This window comes from Henckelia pumila, chromosome 3 (genome assembly GCF_033568475.1).
Source record: "Henckelia pumila isolate YLH828 chromosome 3, ASM3356847v2, whole genome shotgun sequence".
Lineage (NCBI taxonomy): Eukaryota > Viridiplantae > Streptophyta > Magnoliopsida > Lamiales > Gesneriaceae > Henckelia > Henckelia pumila.
In genome coordinates this window covers 61,417,350-61,435,962 of record NC_133122.1, presented here as the reverse complement: position 1 = coordinate 61,435,962, position 18,613 = coordinate 61,417,350, and the positions used below count along the sequence as shown (strand labels likewise).

At 34.4% G+C, this 18,613-nt stretch overlaps 3 protein-coding genes across 3 annotated transcripts; 2 read left to right on the top strand and 1 right to left on the bottom strand.

The window, feature by feature from the left end:
• Positions 1-100: 100 nt before the first annotated feature.
• LOC140891152 (translation initiation factor eIF2B subunit gamma) lies at positions 101-4,744 on the top strand. Its single transcript, XM_073299485.1, has 13 exons — positions 101-289; positions 410-505; positions 616-693; positions 1,837-1,917; positions 1,997-2,216; positions 2,295-2,353; positions 2,775-2,824; positions 2,920-3,007; positions 3,109-3,369; positions 3,489-3,584; positions 3,762-3,866; positions 4,123-4,239; positions 4,312-4,744. Exons 1-13 carry the CDS (start codon positions 224-226, stop codon positions 4,384-4,386), a joined length of 1,392 nt encoding a protein of 463 aa, XP_073155586.1. The 5' UTR covers positions 101-223; the 3' UTR covers positions 4,387-4,744.
• A 701-nt stretch (positions 4,745-5,445) lies between these two features.
• On the bottom strand, positions 5,446-12,525 carry LOC140890878 (protein DGS1, mitochondrial). Its single transcript, XM_073299016.1, has 14 exons — positions 12,246-12,525; positions 11,715-11,829; positions 11,420-11,623; positions 10,866-11,003; positions 10,543-10,704; positions 9,811-10,005; positions 8,758-8,858; positions 8,198-8,287; positions 7,244-7,316; positions 7,142-7,170; positions 6,942-7,065; positions 6,678-6,788; positions 6,124-6,224; positions 5,446-5,894 (listed from the first exon to the last, which is right to left on the bottom strand). The coding sequence occupies exons 1-14, from the start codon at positions 12,506-12,508 to the stop codon at positions 5,777-5,779; spliced, it is 1,824 nt and encodes a 607-aa protein (XP_073155117.1). The 5' UTR covers positions 12,509-12,525; the 3' UTR covers positions 5,446-5,776.
• A 1,508-nt stretch (positions 12,526-14,033) lies between these two features.
• LOC140892153 (cysteine proteinase inhibitor A) lies at positions 14,034-15,231 on the top strand. Its single transcript, XM_073300918.1, has 2 exons — positions 14,034-14,219; positions 14,764-15,231. Exons 1-2 carry the CDS (start codon positions 14,121-14,123, stop codon positions 14,947-14,949), a joined length of 285 nt encoding a protein of 94 aa, XP_073157019.1. The 5' UTR covers positions 14,034-14,120; the 3' UTR covers positions 14,950-15,231.
• The last annotated feature ends 3,382 nt before the right edge of the window (positions 15,232-18,613 follow it).

Genomic DNA, 18,613 nt, shown 5'->3' with positions numbered 1-18,613 from the left:
TATTCAAGGGATTTATTTTAATAAAAAAAAACCATCATTATAATTTTTAATAACCAAAAAAAATTAATTAAATGATATATATACACACACACAATCAAAACCAGCTACTGCCATTAGAGGTGCATTCATAAGAGTGATTCGAACAATTGGATTGATAAAGAGGGAATCTTCGCCTCTTTTTTTGGTTAATCGGTAGACGAAGACGACGCAGTTGTGCAGAAGAATGGATTTTCAAGTGGTGGTGTTAGCAGGCGGCTATTCTAAAACCCTGGCCCCTCTCGTTTCCAAGGTATCTTCCATGGAATTCTGATGAAAATCCTGCAAAAAAAAAAAGAAAGAAAAAAGTTCATTATGATTTGATACTCTGTGGCTTTTTCTCAATTCATTGATGTTTGAAAAATAATTGCAGGAGGTGCCCAAAGCTTTGCTGCCAGTGGCGAACACGCCGGTTCTGTATTATGTTTTGGAGCTTCTCGAGCTAAACGACCTGAATAATGCTATTGTGGTGAGTATTTCTTTGCTTATTATCGTTCTTGGTGGATTTTTTTTAGCTCGATTCAGTCTCAATGTGTTGCTGAGTGGAGAACACTGAGGTTTGGTTTGATTGAATGATAGGTTGTCGAAGGAGAAAGCGCCGCACTTTTAATCAGTGCTTGGATTTCGAGCACGTTTGTTGATCGGTTGCAAGTTGAGGTAAATTCTGTTTGATTTCGTGTCAATTGCCATTGTATTGTTTTCTCAGCTAGCGTCAGTACTCTTGTCTGTTTAAGGTTGCTGTTAATTGCCACACTGGGTACAAGGATGGGTGCAATGATAAGGAAGTTGAATTTAATTGTCACCTAGGCAATCTGCGATTTAATTTTTTTTTCAGTCCGAATAGGCATGCGATTGTTATAGTCACTTGATCAGTGGACTGTTCATGAATGTCTTTGTAACATCTTTACCATGGGATGTGTTATCTTACAACGTAGGTTTTCTTTACATGTCTTTTACTTGTTAAGTCATACAAGTATATGACGATATATGTCATCTTGAATTCTATGGATTTCATCAAAGTGCTTCAGGTCTACCGGGCTTAAAATAAATATATGTTGAACTCATATCTTCGCATAGAAAATTGGCAATATATAAAATTTAGATCTGGGGGCCCTGAGTATTTTTTTTCAGGTAATTAATCGATTTATTTTATTGAAAATAAATTGTTTGACACTTGTAAGGTACGGCTCTCCACCCACCTAGCTCGCCATAGAAATCTGGATGAGGTTAAGCAGGATAATGCACATCTTAGAAATCCAGCCACATTATGTTGAATTTTGTTTGCCTGCGATTTCCTAATAAATAATTGAACTGATTTTTGTGATTTTGCATTCAAGGATCTGCTCATTTCATGCACTTTGCTTGATTTCTAATCACTCCCCAGTCCCCAACCTGTAAAATATATGGCTACGATGGGAATTTAGTTCTGCTCACAAATTCTGTCATGCTTCTTGGGAATCATTTGCCAGCAGGGTAATTAACAAAAGAAGGCTTGGTTTCTAGGTCTGTCATTTTCAGTGAACCACTTACTGTTTTAAATTTATCTACTTAGTGGGAATCTCATTTTACTAGAGCTCAAACATCTTAAATCTTTTTAAAATATATTCATGGTTTGAGTGATGTCTAAAACTGCTTATTTGGCTGTTGAATGTATCGATATATATGTAGTATAATGTGTTGAAATGGCTTGCTCTAGTTCAGTCTTCGCCTTTTTTTCCCGTAAAGTGCTCAAACTCGTGTGTATCAAATCTCTATAATCATTATTTGTTTTATAACTTTATTGGAATCTAATTGTTGCAGGTTATTGCGGTTTCTGAAGATATAGGAACAGCTGGTGCTCTTAGAGCTATTGACCACCGTCTGACTGCGAAAAATATCTTGGTCTGAAATTGTTTTTGTTACTTGAAATTCTGAGTTTCTTAAAGTGTTCTGCTGCAGCCATAACTTTATCCTTTTCTAGGTTGTGAGTGGTGATCTGGTATGTGAAATTTCCCCTGGGGCAGTGGCTGCTGCTCATAGTCGACATGATGCTGTAGTTACTGCAATGCTTTGTTCTGTTCCAGTCAGTGGACCATCGGATTCAGGCTCATCTGGTGCTAAGGACAAAGCCAAGAAGACAGTGCGCTATAATATTATAGGACTGGATCCAACGAAACAATTTTTACTGCATATAGCAGCTGGTAAGATGTTTAATTTAGAGGTTTTACTGATGGTAATTTTGTTTTGCCATTACATGACGTCTTTGCAATACGTGGTAGGAGCTGAAGTTGTGAAAGATATTCGAGTTCAGAAGAACATCCTTCGAGCTGTTGGCCAGGTAAATGAATTTTATATCTGGCCATCCTCCGTTATCGAGTGATTAAGCAAATCAAAAGAGATATGCTTGGGCTTGTCCATCTATATGACGTGAACTATGAATGCAGGACATGCTTAGATGTGATTTATCTAGAAATCATGATAGGTGCAGACATGCGATGTTCACACATTTTTACCTTTTCATCATTGTACACATGATTGAAGTTCTTGTTCTGTGATATATCGAGATGAACAGTTGAATTCCTTTTCTTTAAAGTTTTTTACCAGATAAATTCTTGTCCAATTGCTTAGGGTCGGGCTTCTATCCTTGTACAGAAATATGAGCAACCCATAATTGTTATCCAATTATCCAAATATTACAATTGTGTTCTTCCTGAAATTCTTCTTTTTCCAACTCACTTCTTCCCTTCTCAACAATCCAGATGGAAATTCACATTGATCTAATGGATGCTCATATGTATGCATTCAAAAGGTTTGAGGTTTTAGTCCACTGTCCCATTTTTTTGTTGTTCTTTCCTCATAGATTGATCTTCTTCTCTTGTTAGTCAATCACTTGAGTTTTTGTAGATCCGTTCTCCAAGATATTCTGAATGAGAAAGAAAATTTTCAAAGTTTAAGGCGTGACGTATTGCCTTATCTTGTTCGGAGCCAACTGGTTTGTCTTGTTCCCTGATTATTTTGTATTGACATGTGTGTTACTTTGGTGCCTTTCACTTAGTTATCATTTTTTTATTTCGGTTTTTGATAAAATGCCAGAGATCAGAAAAATTATTAGATGGAGTGCAATCAGAAGAAAACGGCAATGGTAAGAATGCTATCCATAACAATAAAGCAGTGGTATCTCAACTTCTGGCAAATGCATCCACACCTAGTTTTCATGATACCTATGCCCGGGGTCCTGATGGTTCTGCTCCTATTTCAAGAAAAACTCATAAATGTTGTGTTTATATTGCCAATAAAAGCAAGTATTGTTCACGCTTAAATTCCATTCAGGCCTTCAGCGACATAAATCGAGATGTAAGTTTTCATTATTTAAGCTTTTTCTTATTATTTAAGCTTTTTCCTGACACTTGGATTCTGTTTTCCTTTGAAGGGAGTTGTTTTTTAACCTCATATTGCATGATTCAATGGCGCAGGTAGTTGGAGATGCAAATCACTTACTATCAGGCTATTCTTTTTCCGCACAGAACAATATAATTCATCCTTCGGCTATACTTGGATCTAAGACTACTGTAAGTTATATACTTTGCAATTTATAGTATTTTGCATGTTATATGTACTTTGTGAGTGCTATAAGGTTATTGATGGAGATGTATAAATGTTGAGAGACTTCCACTAACTGCACAAAATAGTTCTGGTTAAATTCCAAGTTTTGTTTATACTCAACTGTTCAGTTGATTTCAATTTAGGTTGGTCCGCAATGTATGGTAGGAGAAGGCTCACAGATGGGCGATAAATGTAGTGTCAAAAAGTCTGTCATTGGCCGCCATTGTCGTATAGGTTCAAATGTCAAGGTACGTGACGATGTTTCAAAATTAAATTAGTAAAATCCAAAATTAATACGTTATAATCTAGCTTTAACCCAATGTTAGTAAGAAATATACTGCCATTAATGAACGCACCTTTAACCCCACAACCTCCCCCCTCGACCAAAAAAAAAAGGAGGGACCACGTAAGTTATAATCTAGCTTGAGTGAATTTCTTTATATACCTTAATCTTTATCGTATCTGAACTCTACTGTTTTATTGATCCCTCTTTATAATCTGTAGATTGCCAACTCCGTTGTCATGAACTATGTAACCATTGGGGATGGTTGTTCGATCCAAGGTTCTATTATCTGCAGTAATGTACAACTACAAGAGCGTGCCATAATGAAAGACTGTCAGGTAAACCTCTTCACGTAGATTATCTGTTTCTGCTCGTGTTTCTTGTTACATTTCCACATGCCATCGATTTAGGTTGGAGCGGGATTTGTTGTCACCACAAGTAGTGAGTACAAGGGGGAATCCTTGGCTAAGAAAGAAAAGCAATGATCAATAGTTTCCTAGCAGTTCTCGAGCGATAGTAGTTCTTGGATCATCATCATAATGCTTGCCTGTCGGCGTGTGGGTGATCATGCTCTCAGTGTTTCTTGTTCGAGCTTGGAAGGGAGGTTATTAACACCAATTTTGTTTCCCAATCTTAAATTGTTCTGCTTAGGAGTTCACCCCTTGAGAAGTAGTTTTGTGGGGCATTTCACTGTAAAAATAGTGCATTCAAGTCCTCATTTTGTTTTGGGGTTAGAATGTTGTGAGAGTCTTTTACCTTCCTTATTCCCCTTTTATTTGGATAACTAAAGGGGCATTTTGCTTGTTATTATATGTTAACAAATTTGATTTGAGAAGATGAGTTTGGCTGAAATATGATGTCAGAGATAAACTTGCAATTGCACAAGAATGAACCAAAATGGAAACCGATGATTACTAAAAAAAGAGGTTGGAGTCGCATTGCCGGAAGACAATTCAGTACGTTCAGCTTAAAAATTGGGAACGAGAGGTATCACAAATCGATCAAGTTACCGAGGACAGATAGTTTTGGTACTAAAAGATCATCTTATGAAGCATAAATTTGAGGTCAGAAATCGACCCCAAAGGTGATCAAACAACTTCACCAATTGCAAACAGATGCCCTTAAAGAGCTTTGAAAATTGGATTCCACCTCACTGAAATCGAATAAGGATTCAAAAATCAATTGGCTCTTTCATAAGGTAAATAAAATTACAATTGTTCCAAGCCAATCAAGTGAATAAACTAGATTTTGAGAGAAGGGTAACGAAAGAAACCCTCCATGCAAATGCAAATGAATAAATCATTGGAGCATATTAATTTGGGTAGAACTTAAATTTGTGCGTTTTGCTTACATTGAAGTAAAGATTTATTGGAGTGAGCAAGTATGCGAAGATTAAGCTCAATTTTAAATTTGTGTTTTAGAATTTGCGATTGGCAATTTTTATAATAAAAAGAATAATTCATCATGACTTCAGTGTATATTACAAAAATTCTAATGTATTTGAATTATTTGATCAGAAACATGATTAATCGGTAAGTAATACAAATTATCCATAAGATCGAACTTCAACTTTAAAATCACCATCAAAGGCTGAAAGACCTATATTTTAGAATAAATATTGTTCACGTCGTCAAAAAATTCTAATTGTCCTGTCACTGCAACGAGTGAGAATTTCCGAACAAATAATATTAGACTTCATAAGGTGTATAACTAAATCTGAACAATGAACGCCTCTAATTCTGACTAATGTGCAAGTGAACTCAATATTCAAGTGATACGGGAATTTCAAAGATGATATCGATGAGGCGACGGAGGTTTATCCGAAAGTTATCCGCATGCATTTGAAGTTGCAGGATTCCCACGGCATCTGGTAAATCACTGGCGTGTAGATGATGGAAGCAAACAGTCATACTTCCCCATTCGCGATATGATGCTGATCTTTTTCCCAGATTCAAGAGATGGTTTTGCCAAATCAACAATGTCCTTTCTCAAACTGAATAGATAATATAAGGTTAGATATTAGTCAACAAACTAATCAGACCTGCTAAGTTCCCTCTCCGGCTCTCCCCTTCATTTCTTTCCTCTTCTACCTTTCTTACGAAGAACGGAAAGGGCAAAAAGAAATAAGATCAACCCTAAGCGAGAACGCATTAGAAAAAGATCTGGGGAGGGACTATATAATAGATACTATCAAACAAAAGTTGAGACCTACAGGAACTAACCATGTCCATTCACCGGCGGCTTCTGCATGCCTCTCCACTGCACAGTGTAGGGAATCAAGAAAATACAACACCAGACCATACATGCATTGAGCATCTTTTTCCTGTAAAATTCACCAATAACACTTTAGATTTGCATCCAGCACCTATTGATAATTGAGTTATGAATGCTTTGAAACTGGGGACGACTCACATTGTAATTAGAGGCATTACACAAAATAATGCTAGCAGAAACTATTCTTATGAAGTATGCAAATCTGATAAATGTGATATGACAAAATATTGAATTAAAATCTCATCTAGTGCATCTTGTGCATACAAACATGTAAAAGAGAATATTCATATATGTACAGTGAGCACGATAGAAGTAACTTCGATGTACGTGACATACTTATTTATTATTTCAAGAACCAATAGAAGTTACTTCGAGGTTCGGAAAGAAATTGATCTGTCGTTTTTGCTCTAAAATGAAACTATAGTTTGCTAAATTATTCTACCGAGTGGACAAATGTGTTAATGAAGTGTAACAGTCAATAATGAAAGTGCCTAGTGCATACTAATTCTAATTCTTCGCAACTCTGAAGCTCTTCCAAAGCTCTTTCAATTTCCGCTAGCAGTATCCTTCTCTGGATACGAGCAACTCTTCCTTGACCTTCAGCTCTAGTGTCCTAATACAAAACAATAAAAAAATCAATTTCTTAAAAGTATCGATTCAGTTCTCATACTCAACATGCATATTATAATTAAATGACCAGTAGGAGAATAACTTCCGGATACAACAATTGGAATACGTCCAACTGAAATAGACCCAAATCATTTACCTTTTTAAACCATGCACGCACCAACATGGCTAGAACGAGGGAGAGAAAAAAAGCCGGTAATGCAGCTAAAATTGCAAAGTTGATTTCGTTGGCTCTCAAGATCTGGTCAAGCTCAAGCATTGCTCTGTCATAAAATAGATATTAGAGACAAATTTCAAGCAGCAAAACATTATTATTTAAAAGATACCAGTTTAACTCACTCTTGAATGTCCAATTTTAGCTTCTGGACCTATTGTAAAAAAGAAAGTCATCATGCAACAAAACAATAAACTATTGTTTGCCACAAAATTCAGGCATCAGACCTGGATAAGAAGAGCGCGGCCAAGTTCTCCACTCAGAAGACCCTGGATTGGATGCATAAGTTCTTTCTCATACCTGAATAATAAAATTCTCAAGTCCTTTAGTATTTCAGTCAGCAGCAAATGGTCTCTTAAAATTACAACATAAAGCAATTTTCTGCATGCTTGTGTACATGCAAAGATACAAAAAGTTACAAGGTAAAGATACCATTAACACGTTGTCATTCTGATGGCACTTCAATAAAAAGAAACTTCAAACTTTTCTGGGCAAATGCTGGCTGATATTGTCTGACTTCAAATTACATATTAACTACCACTAGTTCTTTTACTTGAATCCTCTTCAAAATGCTTATTTCAGATGCAAGTAATGTGCATTCTCATGCTTGATAAATAAATGTTCACGAATCTTTATATTACGTCACGAGTACTCTCAAAAAGTTTGTTTTAAAACAAGAATATTCCGAAGCTGATAGTTGCTGAAACAAAAATCATAAACCCAGTAGGCAACTCAAAAACCTCTACATTTTTTTAAAAAATAATAATAATAATAATAATAATAAAATAGGATCCAAATAACTGAGGAGACATTGATACACATGCGCATGCTGTGTAAAATTGCTCCATTGATGAGAAAAAAGAAATAGAACATTCAGGATATCTAATTCAAATATGTAGAATAGAAAACTATTTTTAGCAATTAAACAGCCAATACCAGTCATAATAGATTTTTGACATAATAGTGACATGATCTGTACACTTGCTCTACAACACAAGGTCCCAAAGTTGGATTCAAGAAATTAAACTTTACACCCCCCAAAAAGAATAACAGTTTTAACAAAAATTCCAAGTTCTGTCCTTACAAAATCAGAGTGTGTCCTGATGTATGTTTCTAGCGAGGAACACCCCAGTTCGAAGCCATAAAATAGAGCATTTTCACAGACCACGAGGAAATTCTACCTTGTCATCACAATCTCAAGCATTTGTTGATCAGAAGCATTCTCCGGAAACTTTTTTCCAACTGTCTGCTCACTGAAAGTTAGCAACATTCTGTAAACAGAAAGCAAGAATAAGTGGATGCAGGTCAAAATTGAAGATGTAGGTCAGATGGCATAATGATTAATGCAATATATAAACATCATTTCTGTCAAAGAGGACAAAACCAGATACATGATAAGCACAGTAAAAAAGAGGATGAAACATGGTTCTGCAACTCTATCTGAGAATCTCAAACCCTCAAAGATTGGGACGTGATTGATGTAATCACACATGCACTAAAATGTGACAAAGTCGTACGGTATAAAAACAAATCTCTTTCACAAGAAGAACAGCTAACAAAGTTGAATAGATAAATATAACAAATAAAAATTCCACTTGGATGGTAGCATCTTCATAAAACATTGTATGAAATTATTGTGTCCAAAATTTTTTAATAAGGGAATTAGGATATATAGATGTAGCAATAAGAAAACCCGATAACAAAAATTCATCTCAGTGGCTATCAATTATTCGTCAGATACCTATGTAGAGAGTCAGAAGTCAATTGCAACTCTTCAAGTTCCATCACACTCTTTTGCCTTTTTCTGAAGGTCTCAAAAAGCTCATCCCTTATGGACAAAATCTAATTTTAAAATGTAAAGCAAAAAATGAATTTAGAATTGTGTAAAAAAATAGAATGGTGAAAACGAATACTAGTAAACAGCCACCCAAAAAAAAGAAGGAAAAAATAAAAATAAACAAAAAGTGACTTTAGATGACAAAAGCAAATGAGGGACATGAGATGTGAAACTGGTGATTTTAATATACCCCATAGACACATAAATGACATTTATGGATTGTGTTTTTCATAATAATCACTTTACTACAAAGCATTTTTTTCTCCATAATGACAATCTTGTCATATTTCCAATAGTTGCATTCATTCCCTATGTCAAGGTAATTCACCACAAAGTTTGAGGACAAATTCCATTTAAAATGTTGATAGTGAGACGTAACAATGAGCAGCATCATAAGATTTACATTAAAGCCAGCTTCGATCTCACAAGTAAATGCTCTACCGAAGCGAAAGAATCCATGGTAACTAAAAATAAAATGAATGGACATGATCCATCCATTACTTAATCTGGCATTCAAAGTCACCAATGACTTCAATAATCTTGACAGACAACTTAAAGTATAGCACGTCCATAACTGAAATTGACTGGAAAAGTATTGTTCTCTTGATCTGCCGGTTACTTGTTCTTGAGAACCTAAATCTACAATTTGTTAATGGTCAAAGTTTGAAACAATTTTGAACCAAAACTCCTCAGAAACGTCAGCACTACTAAAAATGGGGAAAGAAAGCATATCCAACAGTTCATTCGATATTTAGCAAATAAGAGATTTCGGTCTTGAGAACCTAAATCTACAATTTGTTAATGGTCAAAGTTTGAAACAATTTTGAACCAAAACTCCTCAGAAACATCAGCACTACTAAAAAATGGGGAAAGAAAGCATATCCAACAGTTCATCCGATATTTAGCAAATAAGAGATTTCGGTGATACCAAGGTGGAAACCCTTCAACAAATCTTACCGGTTGCTCTACATGATCTTTCCAAAAGCTTATGGTGGAATCCTTTGCCTCACGAATCCAGTTGTCAATGTCAGAGCTTCCCATCAACCTACTGTGGCGTAGAATCCATACGGAACAAAAAGCAAAGCCCAATGCCCCACAACTATACCGCATCCAGTAAAGAGTTATTTTCTTCGGCTTGCAATGTTTTGAAACCTAATTGGATCGAATTGTATGAATTTGTAAGTTGACAAGCTACTAATTATATGCTAATATCTGCAAGCCACTGACTCCCAATGATATTGCAAGGAACATTTAATATGCTATCTCAAAGGACTTTTGCTACAATCAGTTAAAATGCTACCCTCCCGCATTAGTGTGTCTGAATGAATGATGTTGCAGAAGATATGGTAGCAAGAACACCGTGATGTTATATATATATAGATATGAAGCTAGACTATTTGAAACTTTCAACTTCCAATGCATGCATGCAATTATTTAAATAGTTCAACAACTATTTCAAAATTCAAAATCATTCGTAATTGTTGCCTCCGGTCAAGAGTATAGTCGTTCCACCTAAAATATGAGGTTACAATAGCTTGAAGACCTAAAATTATTGCCAGTTAGCATTAGATTAAGTCTAAGTAGATAGTGTACGGATGCAACATAGTATTGCAGATCGAGAACAAATTAAAAAATAACAAGAATAATTATTAATCACAACAGCAAAATATTTTAATGAATAATTCTTACAAGCACTGATAAATAAGAGTTCAATCTGTGTAGATTCTCATAAATCAAGTTTATTGCATCTCTTGTCTCACAATCGGTCCACTGAGAACCTTCCTGGTTTACTGCTGGAAGTTTTGTGAACATCAGAGGGAGGGAAAAGCTACCATCAACAGATGAGCCGCTCTGCACAGTCACAGGACAAAATTGGAAATCTTTAGATTGATTTTTTTATCATCTATCAGATCTGTGACACATACAACAGATCGACACAGGGAATATATGAGAAGCCTTATTTCAATTACATTGAAGATCTTATGACATATAATAATGAAAACATCTATTACCTGACGATTGGCATGAAAATGACCAATAGATGCCTCCAGTTTAAGAAATATATCATTGATAGCAACCAATAACGACGGCAATGATTTCTCCAAATCTTTGACCAAATCCTCTCCAACTCTGTCAACCGCCATATAAACCTATGAATTTTATCAGGTAAATAATAAATATAATCTTGATGGCCCGTGAATCATGATAGGTATATAAACAATATTATCAACTAAATCAATTCAGGATGGGCTGGACAAATAATTTAATTTTGTTTTTTTTAATCAGCATGGAGTAGGTCCTAAGTTCTCTGGTAGTGGCAGGACAAGGTAAACCAAATGCATATTGAAGCACAACGAAATTGACATATTCAAATTCGCTACCTGAGAAGAGAGAGAGCGTTTTCCAAAATAAAATTTTGAAAATGAAAATGTCTAATCTAAAAAATGAAAGTTCAATGATTACATTGGAAGAGGAAACAACCAAACATTTACTACGGGATAACTTCTGAGAAAAGAATGGCTCCAACGGAAAAACATGCAAAAGATTAAATCTAGAAATAACAAACCTCGGCCAAAAATGTAGCCAAAAAGTATCTCAAACTAGTCAAGACATGTATCCTTTCAGATATATGAGACGAAGCTGCACCATAGAAATTTTGCATTCCAGAACCATCGGCAATATAGTCACGTATCAGCTGAACTGAACCATTCATAAATGCACAAGGACCTCGTTGACAAATCATGAAGTATGCTTTCTGATTATTTGAACTCTGAAACATGAAGTTGAATTAAATTGTGGAGAATATGTAGCCCAAGCAAAACAATAGTGTCCACCGTGCAAATAACATTATTCACACTTACCTGAGCTTTGGATTGCCAGAAACCTAAATTCTTCTGGATGCTTCGTAAATTTTGAAGTGAGTGTTCTTTGATATCTTCCAATACATGAAAAATTCTATGCGCTTCGGTTATAGCACTGCATGTTGATGATAATTATTATTCATGCTTGCGTACACAGCAACATATCAGTTTCCTCCAATTACCAGAATATGAAAATAACCACTATGATCCTGCCCATTTACAGGGCTAACAGAAATAAGATACTTCCGAAAACAACGGATTTGATAATTTCTTAGCGTTAGTGAACAGGACAATTCCCAGTAAACAAAGGAATTCCCCAGTACCAATGTATTTAAATATCGCCATTGTTAGCCCAAGATCACATTTTTACCCAATGCCTTGACTACCAAATGACTTCAGCTATCACAGATAACAAGGAATAGGTGATCATTCAATTATAAAACGGAAAACCTTAATATAATCATCTCAGCAATGGACTGCGACAAACAATCAACAGAAGAATATCAATATATAGTCATCATAAATACTTACCCAGAAGATATATCGGGCAAAGCAGCGGCAGCGACAGGAGGTAAAGGGATGGGAAGGCAGGTCTTCCGACGACTTCGTCCCGAGTAGCCATGTATGCTGGCGACTTTCGAAAGAAGACTATTGGTGTAGTTGATCGGAATGGGGAACAAGGTGCGGATGCGGTTGTATAGGTAACTGGAGTATAGAGAGAATAGGGCTTTCGTATCATTCGACGGCAATGGCGATTCGTTCTCCGCGGAAACCTCCATACCTGGGACGCTCATGCTTGAGAATTGGTGAAACTTTCTTTGGGGGAGTTGCTTGCAAATAATATTGGAACTTTTTTCACTTCGTTTTTGGGCCGAGGAAGTTAAATTGGGCTGTTATTTATTAAGTCCAGGATTATACAAGGAAACATGATGCTTCATAAATAACAACTTTTTGTTTTCAAAAAACTTTTTATTGAAACGCAAAATTGAAGCCCCCGTATATTTCAATATAATAAATAATAATTTTGATATGGAGAGAAACTAGGGCTGAGGTGGTGTGGATTTTTGTAGATGGGTGAAGTCCATGATTATCCAAAGAAACATGAAAATTTGTTATTTAATATAATATGAAGTAATCATTAATAACTGGATGCTTAAGTAATTTTTTTTTTATTTAAAAAAAAATAAGGGGGCACCATCAACATATAACTCTCCATGTGGTCAAAATACAAAACAAAAATCCAGCCCAATATAACACGTCTGACTCACGAAAGCCCAAAAGAAAAAGACCCAATTTTTTCTTCCATATAAGCCCATTATTTTACAGCTTGAGTACAACGGTTGATACAATTGCGAAGCCCAGATCCATATCATGGCCGGCTCCACGACCACGTTCTGCCCAGGGCCTCCTCGGTGGGGTCCTCAAAATATATATATTTTTTAATTCTTTATATTTGTATTTTATTTTCTTTTTCTTTTCTTTTAAAACTCTGACGAGCCTCTTAATTATTTTTTTGAAACGATAGTAAACTTTTTTTTTTCATCTTCTTTTCTTTACATTTAAAAAACCTATTTCTTTTCAGAAAAACTCTACTGTATTCACTTAAGTTTGCATTGAATTTGTTTGTTTATATGTTGTTGTTGATATTTTTTGTTTTCAAGCATTCTGGCTTTTTGACTTTATTAGTCTCCGAAGTTCCAAACTATTCTTGTAATTCGCTTTTCGAAGCTTTGGACTGATTCGATGTCATTTATTAATTTAATAAATTTCCGTGTATTAATTAGATATGGGTGATACGTTTCATTTTTATATATAATAATAAAAAGTTATATAAGATTTTTTCCTAAGTTAATTCTGGAAACGTAGGACATGGACCATGGGATACTGCCACGTGTGAATGTTTCCACATTCCAACACTTTATTCTAGAACTAGAATTTGTGGAAATCACGCATGTTTATTCCAAGTCCAGATTAATGGATTATACAAGGAAATGCGCTGGCCCATTGGAATCGAAGAATAGTGACTTTAATAATATAAGTTCAAAAGGGTTGAAATTGATTAGAACACATGAAAATATAAAAATAAACCCTTAAATATAAGATGAATATATTATCTTTGTGTGTTAGTATCTCATCAACCATCCCACACCCACTTCATTTGATATACTGCGTCATTTCTATTTCGTCAAATACTCTATAAAAATTCCTATTATTATTATTAAAAAGAAATTTTTTTTTTTCAATTATTTTAAAGAAACTTGAGAAAATAAAAACAAAACTAGCAAAGGCAAATGGCAACCTCACGTTTTCGCACCGCGTTTTGGGGGTACAATAAAACAAAGCTCATTGGACAGCACACCTATTCCCACTTCCATCAACGGAAAATAGCTAAGCATTCCACAAAAAATGGCAACCGGAGGTATTCGAGAGTGTGAAGGATCTCAGAACAGCATCGAGATCGACGATCTCGCGCGTTTCGCCGTTGAAGACCACAACAAGAAGCAGGTTTCTCCTTTTATTTTTTCACTTCTCTAAATTTCTTGGTAGTTTTTTTGGAGATATCTGGAGTAAAAGTGCTCTGTTGCATTTTTGTAGTCGGGTTAATTACATCTTGTGTGCTCCAATTTTGCGGTTTTTTCCTACGATTTGCATTTTTTTTGGGTAAGAATTTTAGTTTTAGGGCTTTATGTACCTTTTTAGGTTTAGGATTGTGATATTGCATTTGAAGATTTTTATGAAAATGTTGATGATTTGGCCGTGATCACCTCCTTTTATCACAGTGTTGTTGGGTAAATAGGTGAAATTCGTAACATATTGTAATATTTGTGCAAAAATGGGAGATGATTTGAGATAAGGCACCCCTGAAATGAATTTGAAAGGAAAATCATGTCAACAAGCATGGCTTGGTTCTCGGTAAATTAGGAGCACCGACAGCTCAAATTAATAATTACTTTATAAAAAAACATCAGTTGTGTGGGACGAAAGAATGCAATGAATCCAATTTTGGTTACACAGTTTTGGCTTAAATCCATCTTCGTGATGATTTCAGAACGCACTTTTGGAATTCAAGAACGTAAAGAATGTGAAACAGCAAGTAGTTGCAGGAACCATGTACTATATAACCCTTGAGGCAGCCGATGGAGGGAAGAAGAAATCGTATGAGGCTAAGGTTTGGGTGAAGCCATGGATGAACTTTAAGGAAGTTCAAGAATTCAAGCATCTTGGCGATGCTTGATTTCGCCTCCTTTCAATCTCACTAATGTGTTTTGTTGAATAAAATTGTGCGGTCAGCCATGGATGAATTTCAAGGAAGTTTTCAACAACTCTAGCTTATTGGTGATTCTTGATTTCATTTCTTTTTTATCTTACTGCCGCGGTTTGTATAATAAAATTAAGCAGTATGTGCAGTTTTCAAGCACTTGAATTTATAATGTTTAAGTTGGCGATATGCATCGAACCAGAACTTTATGAATGTTAACTACTTGATTTGTGAATAACTCTTTAACCTTTCAGTTCAGGTTTCTTCTTAATCCTGTATCATGCAGATGCATGTCTATGATAGTAGCACGCGACTGAATTCGAACTTGAGTACTCGAGCAATGCCGCAACTCAGCATGATTTTGACTCACAATTTTGCTGCTTGACTTTGTATGGGAGATGTTATGTTGATTATATTCGAATTGAACTAGTATTTGAACAAGAAAATTTGATTTCCCAGGATTCTAAGACTAGTATTATTTCTGCAAAATCCAAACTGGATGAATTAACAGTAAGTCTCTCGAGTACAATACCCAACAATGCTCTGTCTACTCGTGATGAACTTCCAGGAAAATGTTGTTTATCCACTAGCTCTGATAATCACGTAATTATGGGATATTACTCTTTAAGATTAAGTGGACACTTGTATCACTCTAATTAAGGAATAACTTGGTCAAATTGGATGCTTAAGGAGTCTTGAAATTTTATTTGCAGATTTTTCAGCCTGATTTTTTCCAGTCATCTCCTTCACAAATATGCCACTCCAATAAACATTTTGTTCAAGTACATCTATCTCCCTCCAAAAAATAAACGCTCCAAGTATAATTTTGACCATGTTTTCAAGAAACCAAATACTGTGTTTGTTCAAATCTGTATATTGTATGGTACCAATATGTTGGAGTTGGATCCCTTTAGACATAGCGAGAAATTTTTTCGACCCAGGGTTGACTGTTTTTTGACGGGTTGTTCGTCGTTATTGTAGTTCAACTAAAAAAACCAGTTTATTATGAAATAAATATAAAATTAACTTTTTAAAAAACTAACTGGTTTTATACATCCAACATATAACAATAAAGTCCAAAAATCACAACAAAAAAGAAAAAAATGCAAGATGAAAAAAAAATTTTGGGAACCATTTTATCGAACAATACAAGTAATGAGATAGAACCAATATACAAGCTACAAATCGATGACAACACAAATAAATACAAAACGCAAACATAATCTCAATAATAGTCTAAGAATTCAACAAAATGTATCACCATAAATAAATTTGATTTATCCAAACAAATAAACTTAAGAATTAACAAATTTTCAACAATAAACTTGGTCATTAAGAAGATATCTAAATTTAACTATCATAGTTATTAATCGATATTGAGGTGAGGGAGGAATCGAGAAATTGATTACTGAGTCATGTATTCACATGAATGTTTTTTTAATGGGATAATTAAATTTAATGGGATAAAAAAATTCAATGTGCTAATGAAATTTAATTGACTACATAAATTCAATGGGTTAATGACCCAATTTTTTTTGACTAAATCCAATAAAAAAAAAACACATCAAACTCATTAATAAAAAACAAAAAAAAATTCTAACTACTTAAAAAAAACTTAGTAGGGCTGGAGCTAGGCTAGAGCTGTTAAACGGGCCAACTCATGGCGGGACGGGCCGACCCACCAAAAATCTACCTTTTGGCGGGTTGATGGCGGGCCGACCCACCATCGTGGCGGGCTGGAAATCCTTAACCCAACCCAACCCAAGGTGGGTTGCGGGTTAGGCGGATCGGCCCGCGGGTTGGCTCGCGACAAATAAAAATAAATAAAAAAATATTATACTCCATCCGTCCCATATATAATGTCTTCTTTGGATTTTCACACAGATTAAGAAAAATGTATTGGGAAAGAAAATTTTATATAAATTTCCTATTTTATCCCTATTTAATGTATTAAAAAATGATTGCACAATTTTCAAAGTGTAGTTAATAGGGATATATTAGTAAAGAAGTGTAAAAAAAATTACTAAATATGGTATATGACTATATATTTGGGACAAATAAAAAAGGAAACATGGACAATATAATTGGGACGGAGGGAGTAATTAGTTATAAATATCATTTCATAAATAAATATTATTAGAAATATATTAATAATAATTTTAATTATTGATTTCATGTGTGTAAATTTTATATAAAGTAATTAATACAAAAAATTCACAACTTTTATTAAAAAATATATATATCACAATGAAAATAAAAATAAATTATTAACTCTCAAGGATCGCGGGTCAACCCAGGCCCGCGGCGAGCCAACCCGTACGGGTCACCAGCCTTGGCGGGTTGGCCCATCTAGACCCACTTTTTGTTGGGTTGAAACCGATAACCTCGTGTCATGGCTACCGACAAAATCTTGCAATTGCATCTTGACAAGGGACGAACTTGGTGTCCCATCCTCCTTGTAAGTAATGATATGTTGATCAATGTATGTTTGATCGTGTAAATCATCAATAACAGTAAGATCAATTCCATATGTGTGTGAAGTGCGTATACATGCATACATATACATATGTATATGTACGTGTTAATTTTTAATTATTTAAAATTGAAGAGTATTGTTGAAAATCAAAATTTTGTCTAAGTTTAATTTTTTTTGTTTGTTTTTTTTACTTCTCTAGCCTCGATTAAATTTGAAAGCTCGTGTTTATTTAAAAATATTTCATTCTGAAATGAAATATAATCATATTGAAATTTATTGTTAAACGTACTATAATCTTGGTGAACTTAATTTATAATTTCAGTGAAATTATTTTATAATCTTAGAAAAAATCATTAATAGGCATGATCCGCATGAATGTGTGTGTATATTTTTTAGTAATTTGAGTTTATAATATTATTTATTTTAGAGTATTATAATATATTTTCACATATACAAAATCATTGGAATATCGAATAATAAAAATGATGGATTATTGTCTTTTGACTGATAATACAACTTAATTTTTTTTTAAATTAAAAATGGGCTGGACCACCCAGCCTTGGTCTAACCCATTTTGCTTTTTGAATGTCCTGGATTGTCATAGATGAGTAAAGATTCGTAGAATGCACTATTTTCATTATTATTTTTTAGCTAATACATTAAAATCATATCATCAAAGCAAGTAATAACTTGTTTAAAAAAAAAAACAAGCAATAACTTAAAAAATACAAAACTATATTACTATATGGGAAATGAAACAAAAGTTACATGCAATTTAAATGTTATTTCATAAATATTGATTGATACAAAAAAAAAAAAAAATCAATTATGTTCCTCTTATCATCCCATCCAAAAATCAAATTTGTAATAATTTAAAAATATATATTATTATATTATCTACGTATCTTCTTGATTGATCATAATATCTATCGAAGCAACAAATTCAACGCTTTAGCTTTAGCCTCCCTTTTCGACAGGGGCGGAGCCACCCCAAAGGCTGGGGTGGGCTCTGGTTCGGTCTTGTTTTATTTTTTTGGTAATAGTATATATGGGTTTTATTAATATTGGATTTCAGCCCTATTAGTTTTGAGGCTAATAATTATTAGCCCATTAGATTTTTATCCAATAACAAATAAATTCACGTCAGACAAACCTATTAAATCT